Source organism: Ceratina calcarata, unplaced genomic scaffold (genome assembly GCF_001652005.2).
Source record: "Ceratina calcarata isolate Rehan_Ccalc_2016 unplaced genomic scaffold, ASM165200v1 scaffold27, whole genome shotgun sequence".
NCBI lineage: Eukaryota > Metazoa > Arthropoda > Insecta > Hymenoptera > Apidae > Ceratina > Ceratina calcarata.
Genome location: NW_017149195.1, coordinates 486,732 through 507,457, shown reverse-complemented (window position 1 = coordinate 507,457; position 20,726 = coordinate 486,732). Strand labels below are relative to the sequence as shown.

The window sequence follows — 20,726 nt, the reverse complement described above, 5'->3', positions numbered from 1 at the left end:
TGCCACTTCTTACTCTTAATGTAATTTAAAACAGAGTAAATGAACGATCGATTTAATATTTCAGTATTTATATTTATTTTTATATCCTTACATTTAATTCAGAAACTTTGTTAGTTTGAATCGAACCTTTAACTTAATATCCGGTAACAATTTTTCATATTTCCATAGCAATCATCCTTCATTTAGATGATTTGGATCTAAATGCACGCAGCAGGAAAGAGTAGGCGAGACCTATTTCTGTATCAATAATCCGCTGTGCAACCCCCTGCGAGATCGGAAAGATATTCATCCCCTGTGCGAGATCCTATTTGGGCTATTTGTCGAACGCGGCCAAAGGTGGCCGTCATTTGGTCGAAATTTCGTGTCCCACAGGCGAACAAATCTCGCAAATTAGCGATAACAATCTAGTCGACGAGGGGGCGATGATTCCGAAGTAATTCGCGTTACAACCCTCCGGTCTAATTTCCATTCATTCACCTTTACGTCTAAATCGTGACAGATGCGGTCAACTGTGCCACGCGCTCTCGTCTATTAAGCTAGACGTTATAGTTGATCCGTTCGAAACAAAAAATCTGATTCTATCAAAAATCTCTGTAGTCTCTCAATAATCGTATTACGATAAAAGTATTTGCATTTTGTAGGTGAATGTTTTACTCTCTGCATTTTCCTGAATAAAAGAAGAGCATCTCGAGCATAAAAATTGCGTGATGAAATTAGGGAACGGCACGTATCGCGAATCGTTATTCGGATTCACGCGTGGCGTGCCAAAAATCTTTCGACATAAGTGGCATCGATCGGGGCGAAAGTCGTTAGGCCGCGACGAGCAGAAGTCTTTGTTTTCGCAGCTCGGGCGGGTACTCAATTTATCCGGTCTTCATGCATTTATTCCGCCGTTTGCCGAGGCCCTTTTCCAGCGAACACGAAGAGAAGAGAAGAAGGCGGCCAGCCGCTTTGCTGCCCCTTGAATTAATCCCCTGCATACGTTAAATCTTAATGAATTCACAAACGCGCCCCGTCGTTGTCGCCGTGCCCGGACGATCTCCCGCGTCCGTAGGGGTTTCGCTTACAGGTGCCATCACGCAAACTCGAGGCCACGAACCGAGCCATTAAAATGTAACCCGCCCCTTCTCTACCCTTCCTCTATCCAGCCGTTGACACGATCCTCTCGCATTTTATGCGACGCCACGCGACGCCAGATTGCCGAAAATTCAAGGGTTCACAATGGAAACCCTTAACGCGGAAAAGGCAGGTTGCCAGGTTCATCGTACAATTAAACATTCATAGTGTAATAATTATCCTGCAAAAAGATTTATTTCGACTTAAAGGTAGACGTACATATGTTTATTGGTATTCGCGTGCAATTTATTTATTTATTTCGTGCATATACAGACGAATACTCGCAAAAACGCGGAAAAATCGAAGAGAGCGATTCGCGTAGCAGGGAATTCGTTAATTAAGCAACGCGAAAAGAGATGGAAGGTCGGCGAACTGTTTGCGATTTAAAAGAGAGAGCCGGGTTTGGCATAGACGCGGTTCATCGTGCTCGTCCCGTTTTTTCTTTTTCCCTTTTTTTTTAATTCTAGATCGACAGGAACCGGGCGGCGTGGATGATTTCGCGAAAGATGAAATACTTTGGTATAGAAAAGCGGAGCGGATGCGAATGCGCCCGGAAGATAAGTAGCGACACGGTGAATAGACTAACGGTCGTAACGGGGATGCTGGAAAAGCAGCGGGAACGGCGTGCGCTGTACCGGGAGAAAAGGGAATGAAAAGGGGGATATAGGCGGTGTCGAGGATTGGTGGTTTCATGCATCATGCATATTTACGCTCACATACTAGCCGCGGAAGATGACGGAATGAACCCGACAAGGAGTGTGCCGCAAATTGCGAGGACCGTATTTATGCAAATGCCTGCTCCCTGCCGCGGGTGCATATTCGCGTTGCACCTTGCGCCACTTTTCCCTCGGCCCGAATCAAATTGACTTCGTTAGAATCTAGTCTGCGCTTCCCGATTCTACGCGTTCTTGGGGAGAAATAGAGGAGCAGCAGCGAGAGAAAAGGGGAATGACAAAACAGGGAAATAGTGAACGAAAAAAATCGTGTCTTTCGTTTGAACGGAAACAGAAAATCCGTTCTTTCTCGGGCGAACTTTTTGCTCGTCGATGACACGCGGCGCGGAAAAGCCAGCGCCAGAAAAGAGAACGCGGGAGAAATACCGGAACGTCGCGAGCCAACCCTGCACCCGCGGTGGTACGCGCCGCGGAACAATCTCGATATCTCGCGTCCTCTATGCCGACGAGAGAAACGTTTCACATCCAATTTGTTCCTCTCGTTTCGCGGTAATCGCTCGCCAATCATTTCCTCCCCACCCGACCAGATTTCTCGTAGCTCGATGCTCGCCAGGTCGTGCTCCCGCGCTCGCGAACCGTGTACCGAAATCTCGCGGTGCGCCACCCGCGTTCTCGCATCGGTTCTTTAAGGGTTGCGGGCAGAGCCAACCCCCTTCGAGGCGGCCGCTTTCCACGGACCAATCGACGTCGAGCCATCGTCGTTCTCACTCCTAGACGTCGAGCCGACCCGACCAATCGTCGCGTCTCGACGAGGGCGAAGCAGGGTCGCGCAGCACCACCACCCCCAAAATGGCTGCAAAATCGCGCGAGCATTAGGCAGCCCGTTGAAAATAAACGGGCGGATTAATTGAAGCGGGGTGGCGCGGGTTCTCGCTCGGCGCCAACCCCTTTGCTTAACTCGCGTTACCACGCGAGATACCCTGCTCCTCTTCCGTCCCTTTGTCTCCCACCCCCGACACCCGAGCAACGTGCGCGCTCGACGTCGAACGTCGAGAAGCGGCGACGACGATCCAGAGCTTCAGGCTTGGACATGCACATCCGGTCATCCCCCGTTGATACCCAGAACGACGCTGAGCGTCCCCGCGTTAGCATGAAACTCGTTGACTCGTCCTCCGTCGTTTCTGAGGTGTCCCTGTTATCGTCGCGACGATACGAAGCTTCCGGTCAGTTGGTTCGCGACTACCTACCCGTCTAATCGCCGATCTCGCCGTTCGTTCATACCGTTTCGCATTCCGAGGAGAGTGCGATGATGCAGGAGCACAAGTCGTTTCTGATAAGGGACCTCCTGGGGGATGTTCTGTCCGAGCGTGTTCACGGTGAGTATTTCGTTCCCTCTTCGTAATCATAGATAATACTCTTTAATTTAATATTTGTTGCATCATCATCATTGAATCGAACCTTCCGTGTAGTGTGTTGATAACAAAAATTATTTATTCCAACACACTTCTCTTTATAATTGCTTATCTTTTTATGTTATTCGCGATTAAATATTATGTTGTATTTCCTGCAACAACGTTTGCAAATAATAAATTGATCGTTATTGCTGAGTCGTTCCAATCATTGTCGTTATTCGCACTTATTTAATTTCGAGTAATCAAGAAACAGGAGATTTCGATTGCATGTAGTAGCCGCGTGGCCTATCGCCGGGATCCTCGTTACGCGGTACCCCGTGGAGCGGTTCCATTATTTTTATCCGAGATTCGTAGCCCCGGGGTTGTTTCGGTGCCCCGACAGGGCGCGGTGCCCCATTAAACGACGATCCTACAGATGGTGCGAAACCTGCGGAAGGATTCGTTAGCTCTCGTTAATCGGACGATCGTTGCCACCCGTCGAAGTCGTGCTCAACCGAGTTTATTGGCCAATCAGAGCCAGGCACTGAGCCGTTTCAATGATTGAGATCGTTTACCACTAACCAGAACCGATCAAACCAAATTTGTTACAAAGCAGCTCGCGATACAGATGAATATACTCAGTCAGTAGAAAGAAAAACGAGGGCAATGATTAGCGAAGAGGCTTTAACAATTGTAGTATCACATTAATTCTACGATCTCGATAATTGGTTTCGGATTGGATATCTGCTTATGAGGACAGGAATAAGATTTCCAATATGTATACGGAGGAAATAAAACTGGATTACAGAAGATTCCGAAGACGACTCTGCCGTTCATTCGGACTCCGAGGACACGATCGACCCAGGAAGCAGTCCCTGTGCTCGGTTAGAGAGTCCACCGCCAGCTCTGTCACCCCCGCCCGCTCCCGCGACTTCAGGCAAGTCCTGCGGCACGACCAGCGGTCCTCCGAGCGGACGGAAGCCCAGGAGAAGACGCACCGCATTCACTCACGCTCAGCTCGCTTACCTGGAACGGAAATTTCGTTGTCAGAAGTATCTGAGCGTCGCGGATCGAAGCGACGTGGCCGACGCTCTGTCCTTATCGGAAACCCAAGTCAAAACATGGTATCAGAACAGAAGGTCAGCATTTTCCTTCATGTAATCTTTAGTACAACTAGCTTTTGCCCGTTGTAACTCAAGCGCAAGTGTGTCAGCACAGTTCACAATGTTTTCCTCCTGCACATTAATTAATCGAAGAATATAAGTATTTACAGTCGCATCTACCGATGTTTGAAAGCGTTCGCAACGCTTGATGTTCTAGAACGAAATGGAAGCGGCAGAACCAGCTGCGACTGGAGCAACTCCGGCACCAAGCGACGGTGGAAAAGGAATTGCTGGTGCGAGGCGTCGGTCTTCACCACGGGAGCATAGACGCTTATTGTCCACCGTACAGCGGTCAGGCCCAAACGCAAACGCATCCGCCTCCGCCGCCACCACCTCCGGCCCCGTCGACAGCCTCGACGGCCGCATTCCTCTCGACGGCGGCAGCCCTCTTTAGGAATGTCACCTACGTCCATGGATGCCCGCTCTAACCCGGCGCAACGCGGCGGTTCCAGCATCGTTTCCGCTTCACAGCTTATCAATCTATCTCGACGTATCGATTCCAATTCTCCGTTGGAAATCGCTGTACTCAGTTGACGGATCCTCTCGATGAATCGTCAAGATTGCCGGGTTCGTCCTCTGGTATGGTACAGAAAAACCTCGGCGGAAATTATTGTTCACGATTGCAATCACCGAGGCTTCGTCCTGGTTCAGTGCAGAACATCCTCCTCGGGAAATCCTGTCGAAAACACTTAAATCTTTACGCGTTATCGCGACTCGATTTGGTGCAAGAATACTCGGTTGGAAATTACTGTACGAAGCAGTCGCTGGACGTTTGCGCTCGACTCCTCGCCGAGTGGCTACACTCCGGTTTGGTGCGAATGCTAACGCCCTACCTAATCAGTGAAGTGCGCGAACCAAGGAACGATGAGAGACTCGATCGCGATGTTTGTGCTCGCGCCGCGCCGATAACGTTCCCCGTACGTATCCAGGATACCGAGGCCCGACAATTTCGCATTCCATTTTGGAGTTGTTTCACGTGTCTATCCATGCATGCGAAACAGTGTACATATGTAATTAACAAGTTGGCCGGTAGTCGTAGTCGGTTCGTTTTCGTTCACCGCGTGGAGAGGAGAAAGAGTCACGAGTGTTTCGCGAATCTCTACTTCAGCCTCAGAGTTTAGTCGAAGTCTATAGCCGAGTCGAATTCGTAGAGAGCCGTTCTAGAGACACGTAGATAATCGCAACAGGCAAATGAATGGAAATGGAAACGACAACGACGCGTGCAATGTTCTCAGCCAGCGTTCGCTGGTCGACATTCGTTTAGGGATTTAGTTCACCAACGCTCACCGCTGATAATCGATCACTTTCTCCAATTAGTCGGCGACCTCTCGTCAACCAAAGGATTCTTGTAGATAAATAAATTATTATCAAACAAATCGTCTTCTAATTGTTCCTTCTTTCAACCAAGTTCTTCTTCGTCGCTACGTCTCCACGTTGAATGTCGACGATCGGAAAGAACAAGCGTCGCGTCGCGTCGCGTCGCCTCGATGGGAAATTGTATTTTGATCGTGATAGAATGTAACGTTTTTTTTATTGGATCAATCGGTATCTGTAACGAGCCCGTATCGCGAACTACCAACCCGCGCGTGACAATGGGCACGTGGCCAGAAACAGCAAACTCGCGAGCCCTAGCTGAAAGTAATTGGCTGAAACCGATACAAGTCGAGTGCCGTTGCCACTCGTGGCTGGAATTGGCTGCCGGATTTAATTGAACGGAATCGAAACGAGAAAGAGAGACGGACCGCGGGACGGGAGGAGATGGGAAGAGACAACGCGGCAGATGGGAGATCGAGAACCGATTGTCGCGCGATCATTTTTCGCGAGCCGATCGCAGACTCGTCCGTTAATTGAAGGAGAAGAGAGTGAATATCGTGGAGGACCACCGGCGGCGTAGGAAGATCGGAATGGAAAAGTGTACGATCTCTTTACACGGATGATTAGACTACATTAATCGAGACTCGCGTACGATCTCGCGTAACGACGTCGTTAATCACTTTTCTTTGCCTCGCTCTCTCCACTCTCGTCGGGAATCGAATTCTGAAATTCGATACTCTTCGAAACCGTTTCCGATATTCTCTTTGATTTTATAAAAGTACCATTTGATTAAGATCGCAGTCGGGAAAATGGCTTAAAGCACGTTTTCGAAAACGTTCAACGAGCCCTTGAAGCCGCGGCGCTTGTTCCACGAAAGTTGAGGTGTTCGTAATGGGAGGAAAAGGTGCGTGGAAAGTTGAAAGGACTCGCCAAGACTTTTACAAGAATAAATTGTTGCTCGCGTGTATAGAGCCACGTCCGACCCGTGGAGATACGTACGGAATGCATGAGGGACGCTCCTTTCGGATTCATTCAGGATGAAACAGAGTACGAGACCCTCGACGGATAATGGAAAAAAAAGACCGTGGATACATTTTGCCGAGCGTGAAACCACGCGAGTGAAGGAAGAATTCTCTGCCCCTCGATTCTATCCCCGTTTTGTATCATTTTCTGCTTCTTTCCGTGCCTCCGCGGCCGCGTCACGCATAATTACTTCGTCATAATGAATCGCATGTTGTTCGAAATAATTTTCTGTCGCGCTCATTGTTCCTCGTCTTCTTAACGTCGCCTTTCGACTTCGCGATTTTTTTCATTTTACGTATCCCGTTCTACATTTTTCCTCGTATTTCCTTAATTCTTCTCAATAACTTTACTTGGTGTAAATAATCTTGCGCTATTAGGAACTATTGAAACGTTATATAATCGAAGCAATTAGCTTATCGGCGGAATCGTAAAATAATTGGTCTAAACGAGAACAAAGAAGTAACCGCGTCGTATTGATATACCGGGGCAATTCGAGTGCGTTTCAATCGTGTAAACGGCTATAATTTGACTCGTCGATGGTTGGCTTGAACCTTGAATCGAATCGAGGATCCCTCGGTTGGATAGGGCGAAGGTAAAGGAGCCAGAGACAGAGGAAGGGTCTCGAAACGAGAAAATATCCTGTGTGACGGGAGCGTGCACTCGGCCACGTGCGTATTGTCGTTGAGCGAATACGCGTGTGCATACGTGCGTAAGTCATGTTGGCACTTGGACACGCGCTTCTTATCCCTCTTCAGTTTACGATGCGCTCCTCTCTGTTACCCTCCGAAAGCACGGCGCGGCGTCGTTAAATACTTCACGGGGGGCCTCTTGGCCTCTTCCCATGCGTCTTCGAATTCGCCCGACCCTTTCACAAAACCTACACCACAGGATTCTCTTCTCGAATAGCATCGTTTTCACGTCGTTCCATTCTTCCTTTTTTCATTGATAATTGATCCTCTCGATGCCGACTTTCCACAATCCCTGATTACGATTAAACAGTCGAGCGGATAAATCTCTTACGGGGAGAACCCAACAGTTTACGAGAATTTTACGATTACGGGAATCAATCTTGGTTTTCAAAATAGACTCGAGAAAGGGCACGGTTTTTTCGAAAAAGTGCAATCTCGTTTAGAACGAAAACATATTACGATGAAGGGCTAGGCGTGGAAAGAAACCGAAGCGCAAGGTTGGGCCTGGACATTTTTAATACCTCAGAAAAAAAGCGGCAGCGTAATTGCTGGAGAAACCGAGAAACGTGCGGGGGTAGAAGAGGAGAGGCAGGATCGCTGACTGCACGGTAGCGAAAAGGGATCGCGATCCGTTGATGGAAGGCAAAAACAGAAGTAAAAGGAATCGGTTGCGGACGGTGGGTGAAGGAGGATAGCATCGCGAAGCAGGAAGAAGGGTGAGAGGAGAAGAAGTGGATAAAAGGTGAAGAGAGAGGGAGAGAGAGAGATGAGAGAGTAGACGGGGCTCCACGGGGGCAGGGCCGAGTGTAACGAAGCTCCGACTTTTTAATTGGAATATATTCAGAAAGCGGAACGCCTTTTCATCGCGGGACTCGATGCACTGAATACGGACTGAATCAACGCGGAATCAACCGCGCTTGCAACGAGCTTGCCGCCGCTGCGCACCTGCGAACCGGGCCGCGTATCTCCGCATTTATACGTAACGGATGCAGATGCATATCGTAGCCCCAGCGTCTGCATAAAGTAAACCGCGGAAGCATCCCCCACCTCCCTCGGACCCGCAGCCTCTTTTACCTTTTCTCTCATTTTCTGCCACGGCTCGTCGATATCCACCGACGTATAATCACCCTGAAAATACGATAAGTGCGAGTAGACCTAAGATTCACGTACCGGGCTTCGTACGATCTGCCTAGTTCCTCTCGCAACTCGTTTTTTTAATCCGTAATCTGTCCCTTTGTTAACGTTCGAGACTCAGAAGTTGAACAATACATTTATTTCCAAATGATTAAAGTCTTTTCTTTCTCATATTCATATATCCAGAACTTTATATTAAAAAAATCCATTACTAAAATATCTCGTATCTGCCCATTACACACATTCGTTTTTTTAACGTTCTTCTACAGATGAACGTTTGCATTTATGATACATTGCCATAAAAAACCGAATGTATGATTATTTTTTGTTAATTGTTTTGTCGTTCTTCGTGATCTTATGATCTGTGGAAGAACCGATGTGAAAGATTTGTATGTAAAGCGTAAAGTGTAAAGTAATGTGATGCAGCGATGCCCGTTTCGCCGACTCGTGAAAATAAGCTGGCTGAATATAATGGAAGCGACGCGTTGTAGCTGGCTTTCGGTGAGGATTTATTCCGACGAAAGGGTCGCAACTCGCAACACCTATCCACCGTGGGAAGGTAGAAGCTATATACCCGGCTTCAGCTTAATGGGCTGTTTGCTTGCAAATTGTGGTATCGCTAAAGGGCAGCAAACAATTCACAACTCGTTTTAACTTCCACATTTCAATTCCAAGATGCCTCGAGTCCCTTCCGGCGAGCGTTATATTTACATAATTGTCTCTCGCCACTCTTTCTCTTTCGTTCCCTTCAGTTTCAGTTGTTTGTCGCCATGCTGCCTTTCTTACAATTGTTTCTATCTTTTTAACGCTAATACGGTTCTCTGAAAAATTCCGTGTTCCTGTGTTTTTGCGAATATTATTTATCGATATAAAGAAAATTAGAAAAAATAATGATAAACAGCTTTTATTCATTACGTTCTGCACTTTAAAGCCTTTCACAGCCTTAACCTAGCACATGTAACACTGTAACACTGAAAAATGATGGTGGGGGAAGTGAGAGAGGTATGGTGCTAGCATGGGTGCTAGGGGATAGAGTGAGACAGAGCGCGTTACCTACGATCGTGCAAGAGTTGTCAGCTTAAAATTAGATAATTATGTTCGCGAATTAAAAATAAATTGCCCCAGGTGAGGATCGAACTCACGACCTTAAGATTATGAGACTTACGCGCTGCCTACTGCGCTACTGAGGCACGGAGGCACTACAAAATTCCAAGTATTTAAGAGAAAATTTGTAATTCTAAAAAAAAAATTGTATTCACTATAAATAAATTGCTATTTTCACTTTTCGAAGATTTTGTTCGTAATAAAACGATAGAGATAATAGATATAGAGTAGGGGAGACAGTCGTGAAAGTGGGAACGTATTAGAAAGAGAGAAAAGATCAGGGCAGCGTTAGAGAACAGATGAAAACGTCTGCTATACATATACCATTTCCTCTTACACGTATGATTCACCTCAGTTTATCTACTCTATTATCTTTATGAATAAAACAGTCTTTCAATTAGGCATAACGTTTAATATGTAAATCCAACTCAGATGTCGCCACTTCCTGGACCTTATTTTATAGATCATCTAACTATTGGTACTTTAGAGGGAATGAACAGTGAACGTGAACGGACGAACGTATGAGTGCTAGCATTGCGTCTAGTAGTAATAAACAAATTATTTTCGACATGTTAGTAGAGAAGATATCGAAATATGTAAATGACGCGAGTCAGGTTTACAAGGCATTAAACGGAGTATTGTTGATATACAAGCCTCCACTAATGTACTTCAATACTATGAGAGATACTGTAATCCAAAACTTATGCAGAGGTTGGAACATAACTTTTGTGTACGATGAATCGCTTCGTGAATAAAATGTATTTATTTCAGATTTAAATGATTTGAAAGTACGACCACCGATGAAATACATAGCTATAGAGGGTCAAGTAAATAAACAGATGAAACTTGTCGTTCGCGATAGTTTTGCTGACCATCCGTTAGTTGTAGGCCCTCGTTATCAACCAAATGACTTCAGATTAGGTGCTACGAAAATCATGCGTCCAGATGTGTCTGGTATATTAGTTTGCGGACTTAACAAGGGTAATCGGATGATCCACAAATTGAAGGAATCCAAATGTTTAAGGTTTTATAGAGTAAAGGGATTGTTAGGGCAAGCAACAGATACTTATTTTCATACTGGAAAAATAGTAGAGAAGTCTGCATTTCAGCATGTAAGACGTGGTCATCTCGATAAAATATGCAGCTCAATGCAATCTTCCCATCAAAGGAAAATGTTTGAGTACGTTGTTGAAACCTACATTACGAATAGAAACAAGTGTAATATAATACTTGTTATATATACATATCGTCATATGTTTGCAGCCTTTGTGGGGTTGACATTCAAAGTCAAGCTGCATACGAATTAGCACTTAGAGGTCCAATTAGACCAGCAAATTCCAATATTCCTATGATATATACGATTAAATGTGTAGACTTTTCACCTCCAGAATTTACGCTAGGTAAAACATTAGTGAAGTATTAGAATCTGCAAACAGCTATAAAGAATTCTATATAATATCTCCAGTTTATATTTTTACAGAGATTGTATGCACAAATGAGTATGATATGTATCTGAAAACTATAATTCACGATTTAGGGATGCAGCTTCGTAGTTGCGCTACCTGCACGCAAATACTTTGTGTGCAGGATGGTTTGTTTAATATAAAGCACGCGTTGTTGCAAAAGCATTGGACTTTAGAAGAAATCGTTAGTAATGTGCAATTTTGCAGACAGGTCATTGAACAAAATGAAGATGTATTGCTTCAAGATGTTCCCGAACTAAAAGAACCTGTCGACAGCGAAGATCCTATCATTGAGCACGCTTAAATAAATATATTAAACCAATTACAACATTAATAACACCATTTATTTTTAATCATTATCTCAGACATGGTATTATTATTATACATTTGGTACAAAACGAGTTCTAACTTCATTTGCAAGTGTTATACTTCGCTACGACTCCTTTTACACCGTTGAGTACAATCTGAATCATCACGTCTGTCTTTGGATTTTATCGATTTTCCTCTCGACTTGTGTTTATTTGCCTTCGGCCACTGTTGCATCTTCATGCTCTTTGCTATCACTCGTTTCTGATGGTCCAACTGCGGGAATAAATCTGTAAACAAAAAATATGAGTAATAGAAACTTTAGACTCTCGTATATGTGAATTTAATGAGCCAACGGTAATCAGCTTCACATTCATGTCTGTAACAAAGCTTACAACAAAGTGCCGACGGCGGTCAGTTTTCGTTATTATATATCCCGGCGACAAAAGTAAATTCTTTTATGAGAAAGCACGACCATCATCAAAATGATAAGAATATATTTAAATTTATACCTTGAGATTTTTCTAGTGCCTCTTTTGCGGAATTCATTTCTGCTTCTTGAATGCTATGGCCCGATGCCTTCGCTAATCGTTTTCCTTGAAAGTACACAGCAACAGTGTAAACTCTCGTATTCGTTGGTCCTTTACACTCGATGACTCTACAAGAAGAATAGAATGTATTGATGTATAGTGATTATCTAAAGAAATTCATCACAACCTTGTCTTACTTATACACAGGAATATCAGGCTCTCCGCCATCCATTGTTCTTAATGTTAAACAACATTGTTGTAATTTACTCTTAGGATCGTTCCAGTCTTGATTCATAATGAAGTCCTGCAAGCGCGGGAAGAAACAGACGTCGCAGAAGACCTGACAATACTCTAAACCCTTGTCAACGTAAAGGGCTCCTAAAAATGCTTCGAGTAAATCTGCTCTGTCTTTCGTTTTCAACTCAGCCTTCGGGTTACCGTAAAGTGCGTATTGAGTCATCCCCAAATCATCGCATACAACGGCTTGAGTTTTATTATTTACAAGGGAACTTCGTAACAGCTAAAAAATATAAGAGTGTATCATCTTGTGTTTGTCGAGAAATTTGCCATATTACTTACGGATAAATGCCCTTCATGATGTTCCGGGAAATATTTGTACAAATATTCGGAAACTATAAGTTGTAACACGGTATCTCCTAAAAATTCTAAACGTTGATTAGAACCTAACGTGAGATTTGTGTACCCTATACTACGATCAGTAAATGCTCTGGCTAAAAGACGAATGTGCGTGAATTCTATGCCAATAGACTCTTCGAACTCCGTTAATTTCTAAACAGAAAAAAGAAAGTGTTACTTTCTTCAAGATATGGCATTTACGAAATGAACTTACTTGTAGTAGTTCGAAGCTTGGTATCCATTGTCGATCACCCGTTGGTTCCTGCTCTTGCAAAGGATGTTTTGGATAGTTTACCCAAACCTTGGCAAGATCCTCCTCATCTTTAAACAACGTCTCTCCAAAAACTCTATCGGCTACTTCTATGCCACCGTCGAGAAATAACGAGCCCATCAATGCTTCAAAACAATTGGCCATCGCGTGCCTCAATTCCAAATCGTGACAAAGATCGCTTCCGTGAGCGTATAGCATGTATTCTTCTAAATTCAATTTCTTCGCTAACACCGCGAGATGCTGATTTTGAACGATAGCTGCTCTGTAAGTAGCCAAGCCACCTTCTTCCAAATCAGGAAACATATGAAACAAATGAATCGATGTAAGAAACTCGACGACGGCATCTCCTAAAAACTCTAATCTCTCGTTGTGCGCTATCGATGATTCAGTCTCAGTTCGCGCTCCAAATCTTGACATTATGTTTATTAATGTATTAATACCACGCTTACGAGTATTCATATAATGTATCCGACGATCACCGTACTCCGGTTGTCTTATTCCACAATTGGTCAAAGAGTTTCGCGCGTGATCTGGATTTGTGCCAAAGTTCTCGCGGTAGCTAGGATGCGTAAGCGCTAATTGAAGGAGATACCTATTCTTAAATGCATAGCCTAATGTACGCTCTAAATTGTCTAAAGATTTATGAAATCTCAGATGGCAAACAAGTACTGGTATCAACATAGCGTGTTGTACTATGTCGCACATTATTCCGGTTCTGTAAAATCCTTCAGAACTAACGTCCACGGTAACGTCGCGTTTCATTTTACTTTGCGTTCTCAATTCTTGAAGCTTATTCTCTTTTGCTTCCAACTTTCTCTTATCTTCGAACGAAGGTTTCGGCATGTTAGCTAACAAATGTCGAAATTTTACGTAATCTCTCCAAGCTTTCTGGTAACTAAAATAAAAAAAATCAACATAGATATCAACCTTTTCACGTCTTTCAGTTTAATTTTGTATTATAGTAAAAGAATTACTCTGCATTTCCTGCGTAGCTAAGTTGCGGCGGCCGGATTCCAAAATGTACTATTTCGGGGTAAGCAATTTCCCCGGGCGAGTGATCCGTTTGATTTCTATCCAATTGATCCACGCGAACGCTGCATGGTTTTTTCGCAGGATACGTAACGATCATACCCTTCACTTCGTCGGCTATGTTTTGCCATTCGTATTGGGGCATTTCAACTACCCTAGACAGATCATTCGGATCGATTAACAATTTACTACTCTTTATTAAATAATTCAAAACCTCGTTCATGGATAATATTTCCTGCCCATTGTCAGCCAAATCGCGCACGAATCTTGGCATAAAATGGAATTGGCCGCAACCCTCTCTATCCTGCGCTGCTTTTAAATCAAAATCAACAAGTTCCAGTATTTCTTGAAACAAGTAGGTTTCTGTAAAGAATGATTTATAAATATGGACTATACCGAATAAGATTCTAAAAGCAATAAAAGAGAAAACTTACGAAAATAATCCAATTCTCGAATAGTGAAATTTTCCGGTAATTTTTCATCTATGTACAGAATGGTATACTCTATGTTAAACCTTATCACCTTACAAGTCGGCAATTTTACAATTGGAAAATGCGAGAGCATGGAGAATCCTTCGAATATAAATTCGTGCTCGTCATGCTTAATAATCGTCGGTGTCTTAGTAAGAAAGTTCGTTGGCGGACTGATCGTTATCCGATAATGATATAATTTATCGGCGTTGTTCGCATTTAAGTCACACTTATTTATTGTACCTTCTCCGGCGTAAATTCCATGTCGGATACCAGATCTCCTCGATTTCGCGCTACATCTACACAAGGGCCCGTCGTTCATTTCTCCAGGATCGTTAAACCACATTTCAGGATGTAATCTGTGCGGATGTTGCTTCTTTGCCATTAATTCCTCCATCATCCTATCGTCTTCGTCCATCGAGCTCTCGCTATCGGAAGAAGAACTGCTGCACGCCTCGGACTTATGCCTGCACAAACGAGCTCTGGTTTTCCTCGGAGGTGGTTCGTAAGGGGTCTGCAAATTTCTTGCAGCCTTAGCTCTGTCTAACAGCACATTTTTAAATAAATCGCATAATTCATGCAATTTAGGCGTGCCGTTCATTATTTTTGGATTAGTCTCATCCCTAGTATAGTACAAATCTGCTGGTGCTGTACGTGTCCAAACTTTCCTGGCATTCTCCATAATACCTTCGGTTCCCATTGCAGATAATTCATCCATTTTCCTCTCCATATCTTTACTCGTGGCGCAGTAGCCTTGCCTATATTTTTCTAGAAGCAATTCTCTTTCAGTTGGATCTTTTTTAGAGGAATTCCTGTTCGGACTAGCTGTTCTAGATTTGTAAGATGGACGGTCTAGAGATCTTGATCTTCTTGCGTTTCTGCAATTTGTAAACGATCTTGGAGAACGTGCCGTATGTGAACTTCTTCTGTACAACGATCTTCTCTCAGAATCTGTTTCGCCGTGTAAACGTTCTCTAGACGTTGATCTGTTTCTAGAATGCTTCGAATAACTATCTCTCTGCGATTCGTGTCTTGATCTATATGGAGATCTGCTCGACCTTTTTTCTCTTGATCTTTCACGGCTTCTAGAACGCCTTCTGTTACTTGAACGAGATGAACTAATTGAGGGTTCTCTGTCTCTCGATCTTGATTCAAATCTTCGATTTCTCGGTGGATCATTATATCTTTTATATCCCGCTTTTGTATCGTCTTCTTGTGTTTTATTTGTTTCATACCAAGAAGCTCTATTCTCTTGTGACTTATACCAATCCGATGTGTACGTATTAGTACTCCATTCTGTATTGCCATTATTCTGATATGTAGGTCCATCATCCCATGTTGAATTGTAATTTCCAGTCACTGATTGAGAGTAATTACATAATCCATAATTCTGGTTGTCATATTGTACATCTGTTTGATCCTGATAGGGAGCATCATAATAAGTATTTTGAACCTCATTCTGATAGTATGTTCCCATTGTATTATTATATGGTGGAGCAAAGTTTCCAGGTCTGTTTTCATATAAATTAGAGACAGGCATGTTATATGATGGTGGAGGTTGTCTATAATTTGGGGGTGGAAAATTTGGAGGTGGCAAATTTTGTTGTGGTACAGGATAATATTTCATGTTTTGTGGTTGAGAAACTGCTGAACCCCAAAAGTAGGGTTGGCCCATATTGGGAGGAAAATTTGCCATTTCTAACAATATTTTACCTGAAAAATAATTATTGATTCAACCTATGATTTGGTTGTTGAGTATCTAGAGTATTGTATCTAATATAAACATAATAATAATGAAATAATTTACCTTCAAGGCTTCAACATTAATTTTAACCACGGAAGATAAAGATATTACATTGCTTTTTACATTAATTTGTCGAATCTTTTTCAACATTTATTTACACAAATATAAACTAACATTCACTATACCAAACACGCCAAGAACTACCCAGCACTAGTTTACATTTAGCAGCATGACGTTAGTCAGGTTAGGATAGGAAAAGTAACGATTATCATGACAATTATTAGTATGTGTGACGTATAACCGTGTGACCAATGACCAAGGAGGAAATAAAAGTGCTCACTGGTTCTCACGCCGAATAAAAATATAACGTTATTTGTTATTTCATATTAAAGATATTTATTCTTTATGAATAATTGTTACATTGTGAATTTTATCAAAATATAATATGTAAATTAAAAATGTAATTTTTTATACTTTCTTTTCTTTTCTAAGAAATTAAATATGTAATTTTTTAAATGTATACATAATTCGACCACGAGTCAGTAACGAATGATAGAAATAAATGAAAAAGATACATTTTAAATGAACGTGAAGATTTCAGAGGTCGTATATATCTCAATCGCTTTTGTATCTTTCGATGTTGCTGCTTAAAATTTTCCCCATTTTCGCGGTTGCGATTTTGGTTTTGAGTATTGCCTTAGCCCGGTTGTAAATATTTTCTTTGGCGATGGGATATCCTTATTCTGTTTGTGAAGAATAATATTGGCACTCTTAATGATACGTCGGATACATGAGAAATAAGTTTTTAGCGATACCTCATTTTTTCCTTTTATTTTTTCAATTCTATCATCAAAGTGACTCAACGTATTTTCCTTCAATATTCCTGCTTCTCGTTGACTTTTTGACTGAAAAAAATCATTCACAAGAGTAGATTCTTATAGCATACATAATAGAAGAAATATGTTTGATACATACGTATGTTCGTTCAACTTCAGAAATGAAATCGTACTCATCTTCTCTCATCATCTGCTGCAAACTCATTTCTTCGCTTCTACCTGAAAATGAATTTTTTGATACGCCTTCGAGCAGTTGATCTATTTGCACTTGATTTCCCGTCTCTTTAACTGTCTCCGTCATAACTGGTTTTGTTCTTTTCCTTACTGCTCTTTTTGCTTTGATAGGACTATCTTGTGTTAATTCATTTCGATCTTTTTCTTTTATATCTTTTAGTAAATTATCAAATTCAATTTCTGATACACTTGCTACTTTTATTACTTTGGCGCTCTTTCTGGTCCTAGGTACATTTTTATTTACATTCATCGGCAGTTTATTGAGCTCTTCTTCCTCCTGTCCACTTCGATCTGCTTTCTTTTCTTTTCGACAGTTTTCGACACTCTTAAATTCTTCGTCCACTTGCCTATCGTCGTATTTGCGATCGTCTGTTGTTTCTTTTACATCCTCCCGCAGCTTCTCAAGTACTTCCTTTTCTTTTCTAAATAGATTTTCATCACGTTCTTTTAAATACTTTCCAAGATTTGCAATTTCTCGCGTTGCTTGTTGAATTCGCGCATCTTCTAGTTTCTGTTTTTCCTCTCTTTCCTGTAAGTACTTCTGCAATTTTTCAAAAGATTCTTTTTCCTGGATAATTTTATTTTGCTCGTTTATCTCCGTCAATTTAGCGTCGTAATCCTTTTTTAATTTTTCTATTTCAGCCTTATGATCATCTTCCCGTGATTTTATCAGAGCAGAATTCCACGCTTCTATCTTCTTCATTTTCGTTAATTGAACGTCGTAATCTCCTTTTAACTTTTCTATTTCAACTTTATGTTCATCTTCCCATGATTTTAGCAAAGCAGAATTTCGCGCTTCTATCTTCTTCATTTCCATTAATTGAACGTCGTAATCTTGTTTTAACTTTTCTATTTCAACCTTATGTTCATCTTCCCGTGATTTTATCAGAGCAGAATGCTCCACTTCGATCTTTTTCATTTCCATTAATTGAACGTCGTAATCTTGTTTTAACTTTTGTATTTCAACCTTATGTTCATCTTCCCGTGATTTTATCAGAGCAGAATGCTCCGCTTCGTTCTTCTTCATTTCCATTAATTGAACGTCGTAATTTTCTTTTAACTTTTCTATTTCAACTTTATGTTCATCTTCCCGTGATTTTATCAGAGCAGAATGCTCCGCTTCGTTCTTCTTCATTTCCATTAATTGAACGTCGTAATTTTCTTTTAACTTTTCTATTTCAACTTTATGTTCATCTTCCCGTGATTTTATCAGAGCAGAATACTCCGCTTCGATCTTTTTCATTTCCGTTGCTTGAACGTTATAATCTTCTTTTAGCTTTTCTATTTCCGCCTTATATTTCTCTTCTCTTGACTTATAATAATTTTCGATCTCCTATATATAAAAGAAACAAATTCAAGCAAACCAGTCGTAGGAGCATTTTTAAAAAGTTTACCTTCGCGTTCAAACTCTTCTCCGAGTACACTCGTTCCTTCTCCATTTCTAAAACTCTAATTTTTCTGTTCAACTCGAATATTTTCTTTTCATCGTTGTGCTGCACATCCTTGAGAGATTTCTCGAGATTTAAATTATCAGTTTGTACCGCCTTTAATTTGTTCTCCAAATTTGCGTAATTACTATGCACATGATTATACTTATTCTCGATCAATTGCAGGTCTTTAACCAACGCTTCTTTCTCTTCCACAATCCTTTGTAATTGGATTTGCAATTCTTGATTCGTCGACGTGAGATATTCCGATCTCTGAAATGATAATCGCGCACAACATTTCACACGTTTATTACACGTATGATAACAACGTGTACAGATAACGCAGCTAAAATAACGCAACTAAAATGTTTTTCTTCCCATAGGAGAAACAAGATTGTAAATGTCTCTCTACGTATGTATATATATTTCAAGAAAAATATTTAGCCGAGACAAACAGAAAAGGATATTTCACAACCTTCGTCAATTGTGATATTTCGTCAGCGTGGACCATAAGTAATTTATTCCTCTCTAACATTGACTTCTCCTCCAAGTCCTGCAGTTGCTTTTTCCATTCAATCTCGACAATTTCCAGTTCTCGTATTCTGATCAAAAAATGAAAGATATTCGTAATTATACCTGTTCAATAAATGAATGATATAATTTTGATAAGTACCTTTCTTCTTTCTTCATCACTTGATTTCTCATCGTATTGATATTCTTCTTGCATTCCTCGTCTATATAAAAATTTACATTTCAAAATGACAAGGAATAGAAAATACATTCGTACTAAATAGAATTCGTTTACCATTTACTTTCACGGCGCTCAATTCATTTTGCAATTTCTCTACATAATCTCTTTGATTAACTAGAATAACATTATACATCTCTGACAGATTATCTTTGTGCTCCTGAAATCCTTTTAATCCCTCTGCCAATTCCCGACAATAATTTGAAATCAATTCCCCGTCATTATTTAATCTAGAGAAAAAACAAGTTAATAATGTTTCTGGTTAGACGATGCATAAGAAATATATTACTCTTTTAATATTTCCGTCGAGGCCTCCTGCTGGGTTTGAAGTCTACCGGATAACGAAGATATAGTCTCCTCTGCAGTCTCCAACTTCTTCATTAATTTCTGGATTCTGACATCTTTCAATGCGCACATTTGTTTCATCTCCTCGGCCAATACATTTTCCTGCTATCAATTCGTTGTCGAGGATTAAAATCGACATTACAAATACGTACATTTGTATTTAAAATAAAACGGACCTCTGTTTGAGAGAATGGCGATTGTATCCCGACATGTTTGGTCCATTGGCGTATCATAGAATCGGCGAAATAGCCGCTGTTACATCTTTTCGGAATCTTCTCCGGGCTCCCTTTACTAGGGGAGCGCCCTTTCCGCTTCTGATGTTCGAGTTGCGAAGATGACCTTTCTCTTTTAGAAGATTCTATGTGGAAACATTTTATGTAGGGCGATTTAATTAACAAACATTTCTAAATTCATGTTCTTTACGATCGTACCTCCGCTTTGCGGAGTCTTTGGATACTTATGCGGACTCAAATGCGGAGTGTTAGGAGTTCTTCGGTGCGCTGGCGGGATTCCATCTCCTCCGCTGGATTCTATATCGAACATTTACTAAACTGACGATCGTCTTTCGCATAAATCAAGATACAATCTTTTAATAAAACCTTACCAACGTCCCAAGCTGTGCTTGGTATTTTCCTCGGAGATGCGCTGTGGGACTTGACCACGTTCGTCCTTGGATCTCTTTGCTCCATTTATTCTTATTATCTGGCACTGTATTATTAAACAAGATAAAATAATTGATTGAAACTTAATCACACTTTGGTAACAAACGCGTAATATAAAAATGGACGAATTTCGAACTGTACTACGTAAGTCAGTACGAGTTTTGATACGAATAAAAGAACTCCAAGTTATTTGAAAGAAATATTTTAATACCAAGGAAATGATTCTATTTATTTGTTTAAAAGTCTGATTAGGCCAGTTAAAAACTTTATGAACAGAGTGAGAAAATTAGACAGCCACCAGTATACAGCTGTCTCTCTCTATCGCTCTACCGACTTTTCAGCTCGGTCCCACGTCCCACCCCACGGTCTATTCTGGTCTATTCTTATTTCTTATATATCTATAGATGTGACCGACGA

At 41.6% G+C, this 20,726-nt stretch overlaps 4 protein-coding genes and 1 non-coding gene across 10 annotated transcripts; 2 read left to right on the top strand and 3 right to left on the bottom strand.

Annotated features, from left to right (window-relative positions):
- Positions 1–2,809: 2,809 nt before the first annotated feature.
- On the top strand, positions 2,810–5,717 carry LOC108623458 (homeobox protein MSX-2). The gene is made up of 3 exons (XM_018021978.2): positions 2,810–3,166; positions 3,990–4,320; positions 4,502–5,717. Exons 1-3 carry the CDS (start codon positions 3,097–3,099, stop codon positions 4,770–4,772), a joined length of 672 nt encoding a protein of 223 aa, XP_017877467.1. The 5' UTR covers positions 2,810–3,096; the 3' UTR covers positions 4,773–5,717.
- Positions 5,718–9,621: 3,904 nt separating this feature from the next.
- TRNAM-CAU (transfer RNA methionine (anticodon CAU)) lies at positions 9,622–9,694 on the bottom strand. The gene has a single exon. It is a non-coding gene; the product is annotated as a tRNA-Met (tRNA).
- A 388-nt stretch (positions 9,695–10,082) lies between these two features.
- LOC108623492 (mitochondrial mRNA pseudouridine synthase Trub2) lies at positions 10,083–11,394 on the top strand. The gene is made up of 4 exons (XM_018022044.2): positions 10,083–10,319; positions 10,380–10,788; positions 10,872–11,008; positions 11,089–11,394. The coding sequence occupies exons 1-4, from the start codon at positions 10,130–10,132 to the stop codon at positions 11,373–11,375; spliced, it is 1,023 nt and encodes a 340-aa protein (XP_017877533.1). The 5' UTR covers positions 10,083–10,129; the 3' UTR covers positions 11,376–11,394.
- Positions 11,394–16,324, bottom strand: drosha (ribonuclease 3 drosha). Of its 3 annotated transcripts, none has more exons than XM_026812292.1 (8): positions 16,121–16,323; positions 14,278–16,050; positions 13,789–14,206; positions 12,758–13,709; positions 12,487–12,696; positions 12,105–12,427; positions 11,890–12,035; positions 11,394–11,667 (listed from the first exon to the last, which is right to left on the bottom strand). In XM_026812292.1, exons 2-8 carry the CDS (start codon positions 16,007–16,009, stop codon positions 11,495–11,497), a joined length of 3,954 nt encoding a protein of 1,317 aa, XP_026668093.1. In that variant the 5' UTR covers positions 16,010–16,050; positions 16,121–16,323; the 3' UTR covers positions 11,394–11,494. The 3 variants fall into 3 exon arrangements, with proteins under 3 accessions (XP_026668093.1, XP_017877530.1, XP_017877532.1); XM_018022041.2 differs by having other exon boundaries at positions 14,278–16,026; XM_018022043.2 differs by lacking the exon at positions 11,394–11,667 and having other exon boundaries at positions 11,945–12,035; positions 12,095–12,427; positions 14,278–16,026; positions 16,121–16,324.
- Positions 16,325–16,536: 212 nt separating this feature from the next.
- Positions 16,537–20,702, bottom strand: LOC108623460 (trichohyalin-like). 4 transcript variants are annotated; one of them, XM_026812324.1, is made up of 11 exons: positions 20,644–20,702; positions 20,252–20,355; positions 20,079–20,177; positions 19,824–20,005; positions 19,592–19,752; positions 19,360–19,532; positions 19,228–19,288; positions 19,030–19,156; positions 18,522–18,827; positions 17,033–18,460; positions 16,537–16,962 (listed from the first exon to the last, which is right to left on the bottom strand). In XM_026812324.1, exons 2-11 carry the CDS (start codon positions 20,334–20,336, stop codon positions 16,705–16,707), a joined length of 2,880 nt encoding a protein of 959 aa, XP_026668125.1. In that variant the 5' UTR covers positions 20,337–20,355; positions 20,644–20,702; the 3' UTR covers positions 16,537–16,704. The 4 variants fall into 4 exon arrangements, with proteins under 4 accessions (XP_026668125.1, XP_017877471.2, XP_026668124.1 ...); XM_018021982.2 differs by lacking the exon at positions 20,644–20,702 and having other exon boundaries at positions 16,537–16,800; positions 16,873–16,962; positions 20,252–20,575; XM_026812323.1 differs by lacking the exon at positions 20,644–20,702 and having other exon boundaries at positions 20,252–20,575.
- Between the last annotated feature and the right edge of the window lie 24 nt (positions 20,703–20,726).